At 51.6% G+C, this 18,414-nt stretch overlaps 1 protein-coding gene across 7 annotated transcripts in view; it reads right to left on the reverse strand.

Annotated features, from left to right (window-relative positions):
- RUBCN (rubicon autophagy regulator) overlaps positions 1-18,400 on the reverse strand; it is a 30,752-nt gene extending 12,352 nt beyond the window's left edge. For 2 of the 7 annotated variants that reach the window (XM_032119838.1, XM_032119841.1), the window contains exons 1-9: positions 18,326-18,400; positions 7,398-7,551; positions 5,509-5,592; positions 4,401-4,560; positions 4,120-4,226; positions 3,412-3,552; positions 3,036-3,192; positions 2,251-2,799; positions 1,652-1,696 (exon numbers count right to left, since the gene is read on the reverse strand). In XM_032119838.1, coding sequence (XP_031975729.1) covers positions 1,652-1,696; positions 2,251-2,799; positions 3,036-3,192; positions 3,412-3,552; positions 4,120-4,226; positions 4,401-4,560; positions 5,509-5,592; positions 7,398-7,436 — 1,282 coding nt within the window. In that variant the 5' untranslated portion in view covers positions 7,437-7,551; positions 18,326-18,400. Of the gene's footprint in view, positions 1-1,651; positions 1,697-2,250; positions 2,800-3,035; positions 3,193-3,411; positions 3,553-4,119; positions 4,227-4,400; positions 4,561-5,508; positions 5,593-7,397; positions 7,552-13,654; positions 13,731-18,225; positions 18,287-18,325 lie in introns of those variants that run through there. The other 5 variants (XM_032119840.1, XM_032119842.1, XM_032119836.1 and 2 more) reach the window with 5 other exon arrangements.
- Positions 18,401-18,414: the final 14 nt, after the last annotated feature.

Below are 18,414 nucleotides of genomic sequence, written 5' to 3' on the forward strand. Positions count from 1 at the left end.
CCAGGCTCCAGGAAGTACCTCTTGCCAGCCTTTTCTTCCTGATGGAGCATCTCTGAGGGCAGTTATCCCCCAGAACAGAGAACAGGAGACACAGGGAAATGCGAGCAGCCAAAGGATCTGTGGGGGTCCCTGCCCTGCAAAGCAGCCTGGACACCAGAGCAAGGAGGCATCGGAAGGACATGCTCCTGCTCCACTATAAGCCAGGGCTCTCCACACACAGCACTGGAGCCTGGGTGCAGTGCCCAAGGTGACCTACACGGGCTGTGGGCTAGGCTCTGCCCCATGCACACACTGTGGTGCAGCTCCCTGCCAGACTGAGCCAGTGGAGACTGCCAGGAGCTGGCCTGACTGGGGACCAAGAACATGTGGTGCTCTGCAGAGAGCCATGGCCCCAGGGAACACCTGGATGGAGTGGCTGGGTGACAAAGGACTGCTGAAGGAGACTGAAAACACCCTGGCTGGAGTGGGACAGGAGCACACAGCTCTGGATACAGGGCAGGTGCCAGCTGACATCCTGAGCGTAACAGAAGGGCAACACTGTCCTCTCAACTTCCTGCTCACTTTTGTTCCCAGCTTTGTGCTGTAACTCTGACGTGGCTGGAGGCTCCTGAGCCCACCAATACCAGCCTCTCCCTGTGAAGGCCATGAAGCAGCAGTCACCAGGACGGAGCCTGGGATCAACCCACCCCACAGGCTGGGAGACAAAGGAGACTTGTCAGGGTAGGAGCCTCTCACAGCTACTTACTGCAGCCTGACAGGGTGTCCTGCAGCCACCTCAACACAGAAACCACCTCATGAGGTGGATGCCACATACAACAGAGCCTACTGCTGAAGGGTAAGGCAAGGCAGTGCTCAGTATCATCTGTTGGAGCAGGACACAGGGCTGGACACATCTCTCTGAACACCCATCACCCCCAAGGAGGAGCCTTCCCAGACACAGAGCACCCAGATGTGAGGTCGACAAACCCAGTGCCACTATTCAGTGGATGCAAAACAAAACAGCCCACTTTTTTGAGCTGCTGACTTTTTCTGCATGTGGGGCAAAGGGATGGCAGCACCCCAGCATTTCTGCTCGGGGGAAAAGCCATCCTGAAGGCCAGAGGTACAGGGTCTTCTTCAGCAGGACTGACTGCAACACAACCACACCAAGAAGTCTGAGTGCCCAGTTCTTTGCCCTGAGCCCAAAAGAGCATCCAGGAGTCTCAGCTGTGGGTACATACACTGGAAATCAGCCAACATCAAACCTCCCTGTGCCACAGATCCACAAAATAAAAGGAAAAATTAGATGTTCAAGCCCATGCCTACTTGGCTGCCAACCCTTATTCACCAGGTAAGAGATGGCTGGCTTCCGAGGCAGTGGGTGGAGGGAAGGGCAGGGGATACAGCTCAGAGACTTGGTGGCCAGCACTCCCTAATGCCATGCAGGGGAGCTGGACACACTTCTGGGTCTGGTCCACTGCTTCCACAAACCAAGCTGGGATCTTCAGTCAGGTTGCATGCATAAACCAGACCACACTTCAAAGCATCAGCTGGGACACAGCAAAGAAAGATTTTTCTTTTTGGTTTTCTAAATGAACACTAATGGGTTGATGGCAATCCTGAACTTGATGCAATGATCACTAATGAAGGGCTGTTATACTGGCTCCCAAACCTGCCACTGGATCTTCTATTATAATGGTGATATCCCTGAGGCCTCCTGGGCAGACAGAGGAGGAAAAGGACAGCGTTAAGGGAGAGAAAACAGAGACAGACTGGTTACTACTCAGCAAGGACCTCCACTTCTCCAATGAAGGCAGCACCAGAGCAAACTCCCACAAACTGGTTGTCCCCTCACACCCCACTCTCCCCATCCATATGTATTCACTCACTCAAGACCACAGGAGAACCCAGCAGGTTAGCAGTGGGATAACATCTTACCAGCAGGACGAGGCCAGGCCTCAGTCCCATATCCCAGCCAAGCAAGGCCAGTGGGGAAGCAGAACAGCTAATGCCACAGCATTGCTGCCATTTTCTAAGATTTTGGTAAAAGCTTGCAGTACCAGTAACAGTCCACCCCTGGGCATTCTGGGAAGCAAGATGTCATCCCATCATTCCAGTGTGGAGCTGACAAGCTAAGGGAAAAGTCCAATCACTTGCCCACTGTCCCTCTCTCCAACGTGATCAATGGACTCAAGGGGGTGGCCAGCATCAGCCTTCTGGTACCAGGGACTCCCACACCCAAAAGCCATCCCAGAGAAGCTGTCCCATTACCGTGCAACTTTCCGGAAGTCACGTTGGTGTCAGAGTGTGAGCGCACATGGCTCTTCTTGAGGATGCCCTGTGGAGCTGATGACTGTCCCTCCGAGAAGCTGGACCGACGCAACAGGCTCAGGCCCCTGCTGCCACCTCCACTTGCTCCCTGCTCCCCCAGGGATGATACTGAGTCCAGCTTCTGGGAGCTGCTGGAGGAGAAGAGTTTAGAGCTACTGCTCTTGGTGCTGCTGGTGCTGGCGCTGCTGCAAGCCCGGCCCCGGCGTCCCAAGTTGCCAATGGCCAGGTACTCCGGCCCGTCATTAACATCGCTCTGTGCATCATCCTGACTCCCTGTCCAGGTATCCTCGCTCTGGCTGGTGGTGCTGGAGCTCATCTCGCTGGCTGGAGAGAAGGGGTCTTTGGGTGAGGGGACGTGGAAGTGGGTGACAGAGCCAGGCTGCTCCAGAGGGGACTTGCCCTCACTGAAGGAGGAGGACCGAGTGGATGGGCAGCGCTCCTGGGGCTGGCTGGAGTTGGAGCTGCCACAGGAACTCACTGGTCTCCTGTCTGGACAGAGGCAGGAGCATGATTTCACACACTCTGGCACGAGGAGACAAGGAGACATATCCTATAGCAGTAAGCTTGTGGCTTCACACCAACATGTCCACCCACCACAGGCAAATCCCTCCCTCCCATCACGGGCAGAAGTCTTCCATACCCATCCACCCCAACAAATACACAAGCAGATAACTAGGTAAAGTCTTTTCTGGGTCTGCCCTAAGCTCCCCAGCCACCCTTGATACCTGCGAGGCCAGAGGAGACTGGATGTTGGAGGCTGGAAAAGGACCCAAAGCAGCGCTGCTGTGTGCAGGTGGCAGCAGGGACGCATAGGGATGCAGGGAGGACAGTCAGGCTCTGACTCTTGGTCACTGGAGATGGATTGCCACTCTTCCTAGTAAGCTGAAGAGAGGTGGCATCATCAATAAATCAGCATCTATGGGGCTACATGTCAAAAGAGTAGCAACAGAAAGGGATCAGCCTGCAAATGCCTGGTCACCAACCACAAACGACGTGACAGCCCTGGGAACACAACGGTGGTGGGGGGAAAAAACACGGCAGCAAAGAAGGGAAGCAGCTCTTTGTTCACAGCTACAGGACAGATTCCCATTGGGAAATTACCAGGCTCTCAGTGAAACGATCCAGGCAGCCCAGCGCTCCCGGCAGACGGCTCTCATGTCCCTCAGTGCTGCGATCACACATCTCTCTTGTCCCAGCAGAAGGGTCTGACGCGCACAGGGACGGCAGTGACGTGCCGGCCAGCTGAAAGAACACAGCCCCCATTTAATGAAGCCTCATTAATTGCTCTCTTCTGGGGAGCTCTGTGCAAAGAAGGCAGCTGCTGTTTCCCTCCTCTGGAGAGGGGGCAGCTGGTGCAGGGCTGCATAGGGGGTCACTGGCATGATGAGCAGGAGTAGGCACCCAGGTGTCCTGGGGCATTGCCCATCCCCTCAGAGGGTGACTGTCCCTCATGACCAGGCCGCTCTGCTGGCCCTGAAGCCTGGGACTGTTGGAGAGGGCTTCAAAGGTGCCTCTTACAAGGAACTAGTCCTCAGGTCCTCTACTCAAATCCTTGGTGCAAGCCTGAACCAAAGTGCCCCACTATAGGCTCCACACAGCCATCGCCGCCACCCTGATCCCTGACAGGTCATGCAGGCAGGACAAGGACCAGTTCCCCACTCTCCTCCCCTCTTGGAGCAACTTTTACTAGTTCCAAGTCCAGCCTCTTGTCCAAGGGCTCCAAGTGCCCTGAATGTGACCTTGCGGGAGCAGCCGCAGCCAGTCGGCATTTGGGGAGAGCCAGATGGAAAATCCGGGACCTCAACTCACCATGGAGGTGTCAATCTGAGCCAGAAGCCTGGGGTTGTTCTGCTCAACAGCTTCCAGGCACTGCAGCATGGCCGTGACGTGTGCGTCACTGAGCAGGAAGGCAGTATCTGGGGAGAAAAAAATGCTGCTCAAGGGAGTCTCTCTCACCCACATGGTTTGACACACCAGTTGCTCACATGCAAATCAACTTTTCTGCTGTCCTCCCTCACTCCCACGCAGCTTGGAAATGCCACCAACTAGATATTTTCCTAGTAAGAAGGAAAAGGCCCACTGCTCTTTACCTGTGTAGAACTTCCTGATGTACTGCCGGTTCCCCAGGAGCGGCCTCAGCTGCGCCGACAGGCAGTGGCACTGCAGGCTGTGCTGCAGCCACAGCTGCGCAATGGCCTGGTCCCCTGGGCCCTCAGGGTCACGCTGGCCGCTCTCCTGCAGGCTGATGAACTGGAAGGGACGTCAGGCACAGGTTAAGGCAGGCAGAGGCAAGAAGGGGAGCAGGGCTTGTTTCTGCCACATGGCTTTGGTCCCCTTGATAACAGCAGCTTTCCCGTGCCAGTCACCATCAGCAGGAAAGAGGGCATGTCCCAGCAGCTCCCCAGTCACCAAGGAGGCAAAAGCACCAGGCAGGAACAATGCTTCAAAGGTCAGCCAGTGACCAAAGTCCTCTGAGAGCCACCAGCACAACGAATTTCGCTTGCACACTCTCCCACCCATGAGCCTTGCCCCTGACCTGGAGGGACCCCATGCACCCAAATCCAATCTGACCCCGGTGGTGACAGTCATTTTCTAGCTGACACATTAGCTGGGAAAGGCTATGGCAATGCTTGAGCTGCTGCAGCTTGCAGAGCTGGACTGGAGTTACACCCTCATTCCCCCAGCAGCAGGCTGGACAAAGCGACCACCAGTGGCCAGCCCTTTATGCCCATCCACAGCAGGAACATGGATGTCAGCATGGTGCAGCCAAGGACCAAGAGCATCCCCATATACCAGTGGTTGGCACAAGTCAGGAATGGGAGAATAAATGCATGGTGAAGTCACAACCCAGAAATGGCACAGCCCAGACCCTTAGAAATCTGCACAGACACATGAATCATCCCTGCGCACACACAAGCACTGCTTGTGCCAGTTCCCGTGGTGATGCCTGCTGCACCCAGCCCAGCAGAGCTGGAGACTGGCCTGGGAGAAATAAGCAGCCAATTGTCTCAGCCCAAGCCACACTGAGTTCCCAGGACACAGCTTGTACCCAAACACACGGGGCTGCGTCAGCCTCCACAAGCCATGGAGCCACTTTACTCACAGCAGCCCAGGCACCACTGTCCCACGGGTGAGGCTCCAGCCCAGCTGCCCTCTCCCCTCCCACTGGGTACACAAGGCCACCCCACCAGAACCCACCTTCTCCAGGTGATGAGCAGAGCCCGGACTCAGCCAGCGAATGTCCTTCACAAACTGCCAGTAATCCTTCTGTCTGCAGCACACCTGCCCAGGACAGGCACAGTTAGGTACCACCTCCCAAGTGCCAGTTAAATGAGTACATCCCCGTTAGTCCCTTGCTGCCATGAGAGGACATGCTGTTTGCCTCTGCTTTATTCAGACAGTGAGGGGTTTCCCGTTAGAGAGGAACTGCAGCAGAGTTGCTGTTTTCCTCTCCACCCTATTGGTTGTAAACACAGACCCAAAAAGTATCTCTTCACCAAAAAGCTGATTATTTTTACTTCCATCTCTATTTCCTCTTTCACAAGTGACAGAGGAATGGCCTCTGTTTTGGTGGTTTCTTGGGTTCGGTGGGGGAGTAGTTTGTTTTATAAGACTAGAAAACTAACACGGCAATTTTAGTTTTCTAGACTGAATTGGGTTTTCTGGACAAATAAATAAAATTAATTCTAAAGTTTAAAAAACTCTTACCCTAGTTTTCTTAATGTGTACATATGTATTTTTTCACCTTCTTTTTAATTCCCAGCTGTAGGCAAAAAAGTTGCCAAGAAAATAAAAAGTAAACGGAAATGTTTTGCTGGAGCAACTATGAGACAACTGCTATTAGGAAGCTGTATTTTTATGGGCCTCCTTTTGCAACTCCCATAGCTTGACTGTTGTCACACATGCCTGAACAGAGGAGACATTCCTGAGTGGAAGAGCTGTCTTTGCCTATAATAAAAGCACTGAGGAAGGTAACACACCATCCTGCTTTGCAGCTCTGGCATGAACTGCTACCAACAGACAGACAAGTAAAAATTACTTAAACCTCACTTCTTGAAGCCTGTCAGAAGGTCTGTCAGAAGGGAGCACTGCACACCTCACATGGAAAAGGCAGCTCCTCTATCTGTCAATCTCCCAGAGAAGGTCCCTGGTCCACGCAGCTGGGGACTAACAGCAACAGAGCAGCACCTCAACTAATGCTGTCTGCAAACTTAATAAATCCAGGGAGCAAAGCTCCCTGCTCGGACAACCTGCCAGTCAGGCTCTTCCTGGAGGTTTATTAGCTTGGGTGCAGCACTGCATAGGTGCAGTTTTCCTGATCCGGGACCAGCTGGCCCGGGCAAGCTGCCTGGGGCTCCTCTGTGCCGTTCTCTTCTCTTCTCTCTGGGTGGCAGAGCCACTGATGGGAAGCCTGTCCCTAGGCACACCCTGCAGCCTTGCTTCACCTTTCCACACCTTGCTTCACCTTTCCACTGTAAATTAATTGTGCTGGTAATTGCAAGCTGAAGGGGAGATCTTCAAGCCTCTGCACACAAGTGGGAAAGAAAAATTCTTCCACGCAGTCACAGAAAGGGGGAAGGCTGGGTGAGCAACTGCAGGCACAACAAGAGCCTGGAAAGAGTGATCCCATTCACGCAGAGCGCGGGTCTGGCTGCCAGCTCCCGTTATTAACACAGCTAACCAGAAACAGTAAAGATGCGAGGTTTCTCTTGCCAGGCCTCGCTGGGGACTTGTCCAAGTGCAGATGATACGGGGCTGACTCACTGCAAATGCAATCTAATCGCTTGGCTGCAGCACAAAGAAAGAAGAGAGGGGCTGGCCTCAGCACAGGGGGCACAAGTACTTAGAAAAACCATACTGAAAGTAGATGAGATAGAAAGAACGTGCACCCAGGTCCCTCTGGCAACCACAGCATTTGCCAGGCAAGCTCAGTCCCTGCTTGCATCACTTCCCACATTGCTACAAGCGCTGTGCCCACTCTGTGCTATGAGCACAGAAGTGAGCTGCAGCCCTGCTTGTGACAGGCACTGAGGCTGTGACAGACAGACAGACAGACAGACAGCTGTGCTGGCAGGACAGAGCTGTACCTTGTCATGGATAAGCCCATGGTAGAGGATGCTGTGCATGTCTCTGCAGAGCCGTTCCAAGCCGCCATACTTGGACCAGACATTTGGGTTGCTGATGGACACCAAACCTTCCACTGTGGTCTTCAGGTTGCCAAGGAGCTTCCAGTGCTCCTTCCTGCAGAGGAACACATCAAGATACATCAGAGATACAGCAAGAGGAGCTTTGCAACAGGAACACTCTTGCGAAGGAGTCTGTTCAGGCTGAAACCGTCGGTGGTCCAGAAGCTAGCAAAGGTGAGCTGAAGCACTTTACCTCCAGGCATTATTGTTTGTGGACAACTGCCTGTATCATAATGATTCTTCTGATGACTGGTAGCCACCACCAGGAGACAGACAGAACAGACTGATGGCTCCTGCAATGTACCACTTGCCCAGTCTGGGCCAAAAAAGCTGGAGGTTATCTCTCTATTGAGCCTCTTGCTTCACCAACATGCTCTCTCTAAGAGAGCAGCAGCCCCTCAGGAGCACAGCAGCTGTAAGGAACAGTGTGAGGGCCACCACATCGAGCAGACCCTGCGTTTACAGAGCAGCAATCCCTGAGGAATGCACACCACATCAAGCACTCCAGCCCTGTCAAGATGCAGAGGTGCTCCTCTCCCAGGGAGGTGACACTTCATCTGCATCTCCAGCTGTACAGCTGCTCTCTGGGCCCTGAGCTGCTGTAGGCACAACTTGCAAAAGCCTTCGTCATGTTCTGGACAGAGATTAGCAAACTGCTGGTGAACTCTAGAGCATGCACAACAATTCACCAATATCATCCCCCTCGGCTGCCCTGCATACAGCAAGAAATCAACATTATCTGCCACAAAGCAGGAATGATGGTGTAGAGAGGAAACATCATTTGACTATGCAAAAAGCAGCTTTGGGGAAGGAAGCTTTGGATGACTGAGGTTCCCACTCAAGCTGCTTGACAATGTTGCCAGATGAACAGCAGCTGTCAAAAACACATATTCAAATAGGAGCCACTCTCTCAGAAGAACAGGAATGTTGCAAGGTATAGTTAGGAGTGTAAATAACAACAACAAAAAAATGTCTCTGCAGGGTTTGTAACAAAAGCACCCTAACTGCCACCTTAAAATGAAAGTTCAGGTTTTCAACTGGCAAGAAACAAGAAGGTGTTTCAGCAGTTAATCCCTCCCACAGCCAAAACCAAATTGAGACTCAAAAAAAAAGGAAAAAAAAAAAAGGAAAAAAATTAAAATAAATAACATTTTTTAAAACTGCTTTCATTTTCATCCCTTGGAGATCAAACTGTGAGCTGCATACTTCTGGTAATTAAAACAAAGCTTTTCTCACCAATATTCTCTTTTTGAGACTAGTTCACTACTGCCAAACTGATCAGTTGAACAAGCAGATCATTAATTAATGGCTCTACTTCAAGCTCCCATTCACTCCCCTTCCTCACGAGGGAAACATCACCACTTTCAGTGCCCACCTAAGCTTAAACCACACAGAAGCCAACCCATTCCACCAGCAAAGCCTGTCACCCTGACAGCACTGGAGCTCTAGACCACAGCTGCAGTGCATATGGCAGCATGTGTATGTTTGTGTTGTACTTAGATTCACAGGCACAGTCAGGGCTTTATCTCAGGAGGGACTGAAGAAAGATGCACAGATATAAATCAGAGGCAGCTTTCTGAAGGAGATACAGCTTGGGGAGACACAAAAAAAATGATCCAGTTCTTCTGAATTTATAGGCTTTTCCCATCCCTGCCCTGAGGGATGCAGATGTTCTTTGTCTACGGATGCCCAGAGAGAAATCAGCAGTCCCTGGTCAAAGAGCACCGGCAGCCACTGAGCTCAAACATCACCAGCTCCTCCCTAAGATGTCTGCAACACTCAGAGTTAGGAAATGCAAGTGAAAGCTCAGCCACGCCACTGATATTCCAAGTCAGTGAGTCAGGGGAACTCCCTCCCATGTAATTTCATGCTATAAAAAGCAGGTAATGCACACAAGGATGTGAGGGTAGCACACTCAGAGATGTGCCTTTGCAAATGAATGGTCTCACTGAAGGACTTGTGCATCTCAAGATGTAGGAAACCAGGATCCATGGCTCTCTCCTAACACAGGGAAACTAAGGGTAAGCAATCCTTGAACAAAATAACATCAAAACATTAAAACATTGAACACAAAAGCACATAGAGAATGAACAGCATAATTAAAGCACCTTTGCAGAGGTGATCTTGAATCCACCAAAAGTGAATTAAATCCTGGTAAGTATCCTACAGGATTTGCTGGCCCAAAGCAGTTCACAAGTTAGACACACAAGACCTTTTTGATACCCTAACCCCAGTTGTTTCTGGGCTGGAACATGCTGAAAAGCACACAGTGACACAAGGCTGAAGAAATGAAGACCCATATAGTTAGCTGCAGGTGGCGGGGAAATTGAGAGCACAGCCAACCACATTTCAGCTTTGACCAAACTCTGGGGCAACCCCGAATTAGCAGTAGGGTTTGCTCCCCTCCCACTGACAGAGCCTGGGTTTTGGCTGCCAGGAGGGATGGAGAAAGCCCAAGTTCTCTTTTCTGACAGTGTTCCAAGCACTAGTAAGAAATCTGCTTTTTTTCCTGAATAAGGAGAATTCTACTTTGCTAGTGCTATAGAAGGCCTGGCATGGGGTAAGGCCAATTCATACTACATCATGAAAACACCCCAATTTACAATAAGGGCAAAGTGAATAACACCCCAGAGGGTCACAGAACACGACCAGAGCTTCCCCTGGAAGAACCACACATACTTCTGCTCTCCTGATCTAGCAGAGCCTGGTTCCCCCAGCCAGAAGGGCCGAGGGTGTTTGCAGGGGCCATGGAGCAATGGCGAGATCTCAGCTGCATCCTTATCCTCCCTTAAAGACAACCTCTGATCCAGCCTCCAATTTTAACCACCAGCTCCACAAACTTGGCACTGGGTCTCCTTTCTTCACCACAACAAACTCCACCTTCAGGTACAGCAACATCAAGCTGCCATCAGGAACTGTCCCAAATATAACTGTCCCGAATATGTATTTCACACTGGAGTGATAAAATACAGAATCCAGCTTTGGAGCAAAAAATGGCTTAATGCTGCAACTGCTGACAACAGGGAATGCTACTCGCTCTTTCAAGGCTTTCTCAGCCCCTCCATGCCAGCAAGGGTAGGAACTTCTCTTGGTCCAAGTCAGCAAACGTGACTCATAGCAGAGGCAGGGAGCCATGCTGCTGACTTCTTTGTTTAAAATGAAACCAAACCCTGATTACTTTCCAAAACAGAAACACACAGGTAGCCAGCGTTCAAAAATGAAAAATAAAAATGAAGCTCATCTTTCTGGCAAACATCATCTGCTGTGTATCTCCTGTGCTCTGTAGAAGGCACCCAGCAATGGCTGCTTGAACCCTGACCTGTACCTGGAAGACTCTCTTGATCCTTCTTGGCACACTAAAGAGGTCGGGCTAAGGATGCTGAGGTTATGGAGGGACTTCTGACAAATCTCCAAGGACATTCATTCCTGTGCTGGCTGTCAGTTCCTCCTGCAGAAACCGAAGACGCCACGTAACCTGCCCTGCTCAGAGCCTACTCCCGCCTCGTTGTCCCCAGATCTCCTAGACAACCAGCAGCCCCTTCCCTGGAATCCCCCGCCTGCTCCTCCAGCAGGCTCAGCACTGCTGGGAAAAGGGATTAAAGAAAGCCAGGCTTCGTGCAATTCATCTGCAGTCACGGGGAGTGGCTGACAAGACAGAGGAAGCCAGAAGAGCTCTGCCAGCCCAGCAGGGATGGGCAGGAATAGCTGAGCGGGTGGCCGGAAAAGGGACACACAGGGTAACTTGCATCCATGCTAAAAGCTGGCACTGATATAAAATGGGGGCACAACCACAAAAGGTGCCCTCAGCAAACACAGCCTCGAGCTGCTGCTTACTGAAGCATTCTTGCTCTGCACTGGCAAAGGATGAGAGAAGAAAATAGGGATTCAAGGTGGTGGTTTTTAGCCTTGCCATGGCAGATAGCTTTACCTGTTCATCTGACTAAGTCTCTCACAAGCAGATGACCACAACCTGTGGACCCAGGGTACTGTCCCTTGGGCTTCAATATGCACAGGACCTGCCTGTGACAAGCATGCAGGCAGCCAGAGGCAGTGACAGGCAGAGCAGATCCCCACAGCAGGCCACCTCCCTGAGAGCAGCTGCTCACATCCCTCCATTGCTTACAGCGCAGGTTCCCTTTAGGAACCCTCTCCTGCAGCTCTGCTGTCCCTGAGGGTCTTGCTGGTGCCAGAGACAAAGGTGGCAGCTCTTGCTAACCTGCCCAGCTGACCACTGGCCCCTAGAACTGCTGTGTCCTCTGCAGCACTCCAAGAGCCCTGCTCTATGCCCAGCAGGACAGCACTAACTCTCCCGCCTCTATGGACAATGTCCTCCATGGACATTGGCATTACAGCCCTGCCACTCGATGCATTTCAGACCTCCTGCTAGGAGGAAAAATCCAGCACAAGATCCTCATTTTCCTCTCTCATTTCCTCATTCGCTTCTGCATTTTCTGTAATTCACAAGAAGATGGATCTAGTGATCTCTATCTTATCAGTACTGCCACAATCTTGTGTGAAATGGCACCTCACTGGGAATAAAAATGCTAAACCCATCACACAAAGGACAAAATCCCATGCAGGATCCTCCCCAAGGCATCAGTGCCAGCCAGGAGAACAAGCAGGCCCCTGCATGTGCCAGCACCAGTGGGGGATGACACCTTCCTTTGTCGCTGGGGGAGTGCTGGGGGTGGCACCACCCCAGCTGTATTAGTCACACGATGGTAGAGTCTGGTAGTGCAGAACTTGTGCTTGCAAAGGCAAGAAAATGCACAAAGATGAGCCTGGAAAGACAAAGCAGTGAATGCAGGCAATTCCTCTTACCTTTTGGAACCTGCTGTGTCTGAAGCATTAGTAAAGTGGGAGAACAGCTCGAACCGTGCAAATCAGAAGGCACCCCAAACCCGTGCTATAGCTTTAAAAGCACCGGTAGCATTTTCCCAGCTGATACGGCAAGCAGGAACAGAGCAACTGGCTGAGCCCCTCAGATAAGGAATGCTTCCATATCAAGTTTCAGCTGCTCCTTCCTCCCCAGCCAACACTTCCAATTTCCATCTAACATTCACCCTGTGCTTGTGAGCACCAGGGCAAAACGAATGCACACATGCAAACCTGAAGTAAATAGGACTCATCATCAAAACACCTCCAGGAAACAGCCTCTGCTGCTCACATAAATGCGAACAAGAAAAACCAGGCCTGAAGCACAAACGAAGACCACGCAGGTGAGATCACTGCAGTGCGGCCATGCTCACCGCCAGCCACGTGCAGGCGCAGGGCCTCGCCTTCAGGAATAAAGAGAAAAATAAATACATTTCTGCCCAGCACCTAGAAGAGGGGATGCAGACGACTGCCAGGAGGGACAGGAGATAAGGATCCCAGAGCAGCAAGCTGCAGAGTCACCGGAACGGTGGCAGAGTGGCGTCAGGGCGGGGTGGTTTCGCCCCTAAGCTCAAGGTGCGTGAAGCAGAGGCCTGGCAGCTGCTGTGTTGGCCATTACTGATGGAGGACAGAGCGGGGACAGAGCATCAGGTATTGAGGGCGCACATCCGTAGCCGTCACTGCCTCTCCAGCGGCCAAGACTCCTGCCCAGGCCACAGAATAGAGTGATGCGCTGGCCTCGGGTGGGTTACGGCTCTGACAGCCCGGCCCACTGTGTGCCACGAGGGACGGAGCCGGGGGCAGTGTCACACTCTGCAAGCACTGATCCCACTCACGGGAGGGTTGTTCCTGCCCTGATCGCCCCCCGATACCCCCACACCTCCGCCCTGGTGCTGGCTGTGCGCACACTCTCACACACCCACGCAGGACGTGAGCTCTTCCAGGAGCATCCCCTGCGCATCCCTACTGCTTCCCAGGCACCACGCGCCTGCTGGCACTGCTGCCACCCGCGTTCCTGCACGCCCATCCCGCGCCGCGTCCTGGATACATTTACACACACACGCGCGCGCGCGCGCGCGCCTGTGCGTCACCCCACGCGTGCACACACAGGACCCTGCCGCCCCCCGGCGCGCACACGCTGCCCCGCACCGCCGGCACTGCCGCTGCGCGCCGTGTCACACCCGCGCCCCGTGTCACGCCTCCGACGGGCGCCTACGCGGCCCGCGTCCCCGGGACACCCGCACCCGCCCCTCCCGCGCGTGTTCCGCCGCGCGCTGCCCCACCTGCTCTCCGCGTGCCCCGCGTGGGGCCCGATCTCCATCCCGGGCGCGCGCGCGGCCGCGCCGCCGCCGCCGCCACCGCGACACCGTCACGCGGGAGGGGCGAGCGCCCGCCCCGCCCCGCCGCACCCGCGGACTACAACTCCCGGCGTGCACCGCGCCCCCCGGCGCACCCGGTGGTGCGGCGGACTACAGCTCCCGGCGTGCACCGGGCGCCACGGCGGGCGGTCCGCTTCAGCCTCCCCCGCCCCGGAGCTTTCGGCGCGACCCCGACTTCGAAGCTCCGGGAAAAAGCACAGTGATTGCTGAGATAACCCTTACCAAATCCTGCCTCGGGCGGAATGAGGAAAATGTGATGGCAAGGGGAAAAAACTAAACGACGTGTCCCTGAGGGACAGCTCACGCACTGATCACACCTGCAGAGACAGAGAAAAGGAAAGAGGGTTCTGTCCTACCGCCCACTGTAAGGTGGATGTGAAAAATACAGCAGAGTAAGATGTACCTTCCACCGAAATGCAGTGAAATGAAACTTCAAAAAGGAAAAAGTGATGCTGCTGCCTTCAGACTGAGAATAGTCAATGACAAATTACTATCAGAGATAAAACCTAGACACGTCTCTGGAGTTGTCTGACGCCTCAGAAACCAAAGCTAGGCATTTGTACAATGGAAATTCCCTATAACTGTTACTTGTAAGGATAAATATATGCTGCATACATGAAAAAGCACCCCTTGGCCTGACATTTTCTATGTGATTTATTTTACCAGTACAGTACTCCTGCAGCACATGGGGGTACCGGGTTCTATAGTGCTGTTCTTGATAAAAATAACATATTTTTCAGAAGGTGCTTAATGAAGAGACCAGGACTCCTCATGCATAGTAATTGTATACAAGTGTGGAACAACAACTTGAGCCAGGTCATCAGGCAGAAATTTCTTTTCATAGAGCCTACTGCACTGATTGAAAACACTGCCTGTACATGGCATGTTAGGTCTCAGGGCATCAGACTGTGTTGACTCTCACTGTAAACACATTGGAGGAAATCAAGTCATTAGGACTATTGTGATTGTTGGATGAGCGCATCTGGTGAAATGGAGCATACAGATAAAGCTAACAGATCTAATATAGCTCCTCCACCAGGAATTACAACATTCTTCTAGCTCCACAAGTCAGAAATAGCCTGGATGTTGCCCAACGGTGACTTTTTAAATTTCTTCAGGAAAAAAAATCTCCATTCCCCCGCTTCATTATGTTGTTTTGCATATGTTAATTATAGTCATTGTTTACTTAACTATTGTCAGTGCCCACATCAATTTAGAAAGCATATAAAAAACCATCAATAAAAAGCTTGTGGTCACACACAGACGTGAGCTTCTGGATCTGCACTGAGGTTAAACTGGACATTAATCCTCCAGTGTAAAATTTAAGAAGTGCCAATAGAGGTGAACAATTGTAAAGGTATGTTATGTATGTATAAATATGGGATCAAAGCAGGTGTGATATTTCACAGCTCACAACATTCAGCTTGGACTAGACAGTCCATCTGGCTTTAAATCTTTGAGTGTGCTTAGCACTTGATCCTTGGGTGTTATTTCTGCTTGGTAATTTTTACACTTTGTCCCAAGAATTTCTGCATGTTCAGCAGGTAACATCTGTTCCGCAATTCCTCCACAATTCCTCCGCAATTCCTCCTACTGAAACAGCAGGGGTAACTGGGCAGACAAGCCATGAGGTCTCATTTCTGTGAGGAGACAACTGGTTCTCAGGAAATGTGTGTGGGAAGCCCAGGAAAGCACCAGACTCAAAATTTACTACAGCCTGTGGGTGCTTCAGTTACACCGTGTTACAATCTCAGCACAGCTGAGTCATACTGGAAGTCCAGTCATACTGGACTTCACACAGTTAAAATACTGGTTCTTTGTAGGTCTCAATGCCACATGGAAGCTTTGTCACTTGGCTGGATGCTGACACACTCCCGAGAGCCACACAGCAAACCAAGAGCTGATGTTCGCATGGTTGCCTTTGTGATCCCCAGCCATTCTGAGCACAGAAAGAAAATACTCTTCAGGATCACAACTTTTGCCTGGTTTTCTGTTGTGCTGAGCAGCAGACAGCTGGTGTCCTGTTTGGATAATAAATACAACTCATGGATTTTGTCTGATTTCCACTTGTCACGAGGACAGGCAGCATCTGCCACCTTTGCAGTTCACATGTTTGTTTGGGGTAAACAGAGCATTTGTTTATTGGTGTGATGCAGTCCCCAGATGGAGCTGCACCCTACAGCCTCACAGAAATTTGACTTAAGGCTTTTTTTAAAATACATCTTTTGGCACCTCTATTATTAGTAGTTCTTGGTAATCTGGCAATAGCATATTTGCTTCAGAAATGTAGCCTGATTATAAGAACCTCCTACTTGTCATCAATCACTTGTCATCCAATCTCAGTTGTCATCTGGGGGAAAAATGTTATCAAAAGTTATCAAATCTGTGGGTCCAAGACTCTGTGTCTGAAGTTCTGCTGCCCATGGAGAACCCAGAGAAGAAAACAGGGTGGAACTGTCAGCCTCCAGCACTGGGGTCACGAGTTTCTCCTGCCTGAAGGAAAATCTCTCACTAGCTGGAGGTGTCCTGTGACAGTAACTGAGCCATTCTCTTCTAGACAGTAGAAAGCAGCAGGAGGAACACCCAGAAACACATTTTTTGCCTTATTTTAAAAGAGATTGATAAAGAGTGTAGATAGAGAGAGCAAGGCCTTGTCAACAGTCTAGTACAGGACAGATGAGTTCAGAAAGCCTCAACTGACTCCTCTTATTCTTGCCTGTCATGGTAACACTCCTAGAAAGATCTCCCATTCTTAAGGCCTGCACAGTATTTCAGTGCAGGTAGCTCCCAGCACAGCAAGACAGAGCTGTGACAGGGATTACATGCACAGGAGCTCGTTGTGTCTCAGGTACTCGGGATATTGCACTTGCCACAGAATGTTTACTTTAGCAAATGCACATATGGCATATGTGGGCAATTAAAGAAATGTGGAGTGTTCCTGCAGGAAGGAGGTGTGTGCAAGGTCATGTATGGAAATAATTATCCCTACCCAAGGGCATCTGCAATACAGTCGCTGCAGTCTCGGTATGGAGCTCCCCCTCTGGAGGCAAGGCAGGCAGACCCTAAAACGAGCTGTCCTTGGGTCATGGCGAAGGAAGTCACCTTTAGAATGGCAGTCTCAGCACAGCATCCACAGAAAACTCGGGGAGACACGGACAGTAACACCAGGTGACCACTGTGAGCAGGGGAAATGGATGTGGACTTTCAACTTTTACTGCCTGGGTTCTGAAGCAAGTTCATTCTCTGTGATCACCTTGTCAGTCCATCTGCTCCTTCCTTTTCTCTCTCTGGAACTCACTGGCCAATTTCAACCAACCACGAGCAAGATGTAAAAATTCCAGAGATAATTACTATCCCTTAACTGTAATGGAGTGTCAAATGAAGAAAACGCTGTTGTGTAAAAAAGATGTAGACATGTAACTTGTTTGGCAGCAGCCAGCTGCCCACTAGGCACATGTGTACTGCTGACCCACCAATACCCACAGCTCCAAAGACTGCAAATACACAGGGAGGAGGGAAAGGCTTCACTAGATTCCTTGTTAAAAAAACAATTCCTCTTCTGAACTTCTCAGTCACATGATTCTGACCAAAAACTGGAGAAGATAACAACTCTGAAGAGAACCCAAAGAGAACAAAGTATCTATGGACACACTGTTCCGGGTTTAAGTAGTAATTTTAAGCCTTACATGGTATTTTGAAACAGGAACCTGGTTTGAACTCTGCTGTTTGAAATTTGAAAATATAATTCTGCTCAAAACCACCCTGCATTGGTTTTGTTGTTCACAGAACAGATTATTTCTCTCAACTGCACTGGGGTCACAGGGAAAGGCACATTTTCAGCTTCTCAGCTGAACACCCTTCCCTACCCGGCAACATAGAATGGTTGGATTGGAGGGGACATTTAGAGGTCATGTAGTCCAACCTCCCTGCCGTGACCAGGAACATTTTCAACTAGATCAGGCTGCTCAGAGCCACATTCAACCTGACCTTGAGTGTTTCCAGGGATAGGGCATCCACCACCTCCCTGGACAATCTGTGCCAGTGTTCTACCACTCTCATTGTAAAAAATGAGATATATCTATATCTATATAGCCAGTCTAAATCGACCCTCTTTCGGTTTAAAGCCATCACCCCTTGTCCTATTGCAACAAACGCTGACGGAAAAATCTGTCCCCATCTTTCCTATATGCCCTTTCAAGTACTGGAAGTCTGTAATGAGATCTCCCGGAGCCTTGTCTTCTCCAGGCTGACAACCCCCAAATCCCTCAACCTGTCTTCATAGGAGAGGGGCTCCATGCCTCCAGTCACCGCCGTGGCCCGGCTCAGCACTCCATCAGGTCTGCAGCCAGCCCCGGACTCCGTGCCCTGCGGCACAACTGCCCTGTCCGCCAGCCCCCTGCACCCCGCACCCTGCCTGCCGCTCTGCTGCCCAGGCCCCCCGCCACTCGCCGGCCCCAGCCCGATGTGCCACTCACTCTTCCCAAGGACACTGCCTCTGGAGAAGCCCCTCCTGGAAGCGGCCGCCAGCTCCCCGCGGGTCCCCGCGCCCCCGGCATCGCCCCCCGCCCGCTGTACCTGCTCCTCCCGGCCGCCAGGAGGCGCGGTGCCACAGGGGCGGCAGCGCCGCTCCCCACCGCGGGCGTCTGTGCCCTGGGCTGGGCGGA

The sequence above is a fragment of the Corvus moneduloides genome, chromosome 10, assembly GCF_009650955.1.
Source record: "Corvus moneduloides isolate bCorMon1 chromosome 10, bCorMon1.pri, whole genome shotgun sequence".
Classification (NCBI taxonomy): Eukaryota; Metazoa; Chordata; class Aves; order Passeriformes; family Corvidae; genus Corvus; species Corvus moneduloides.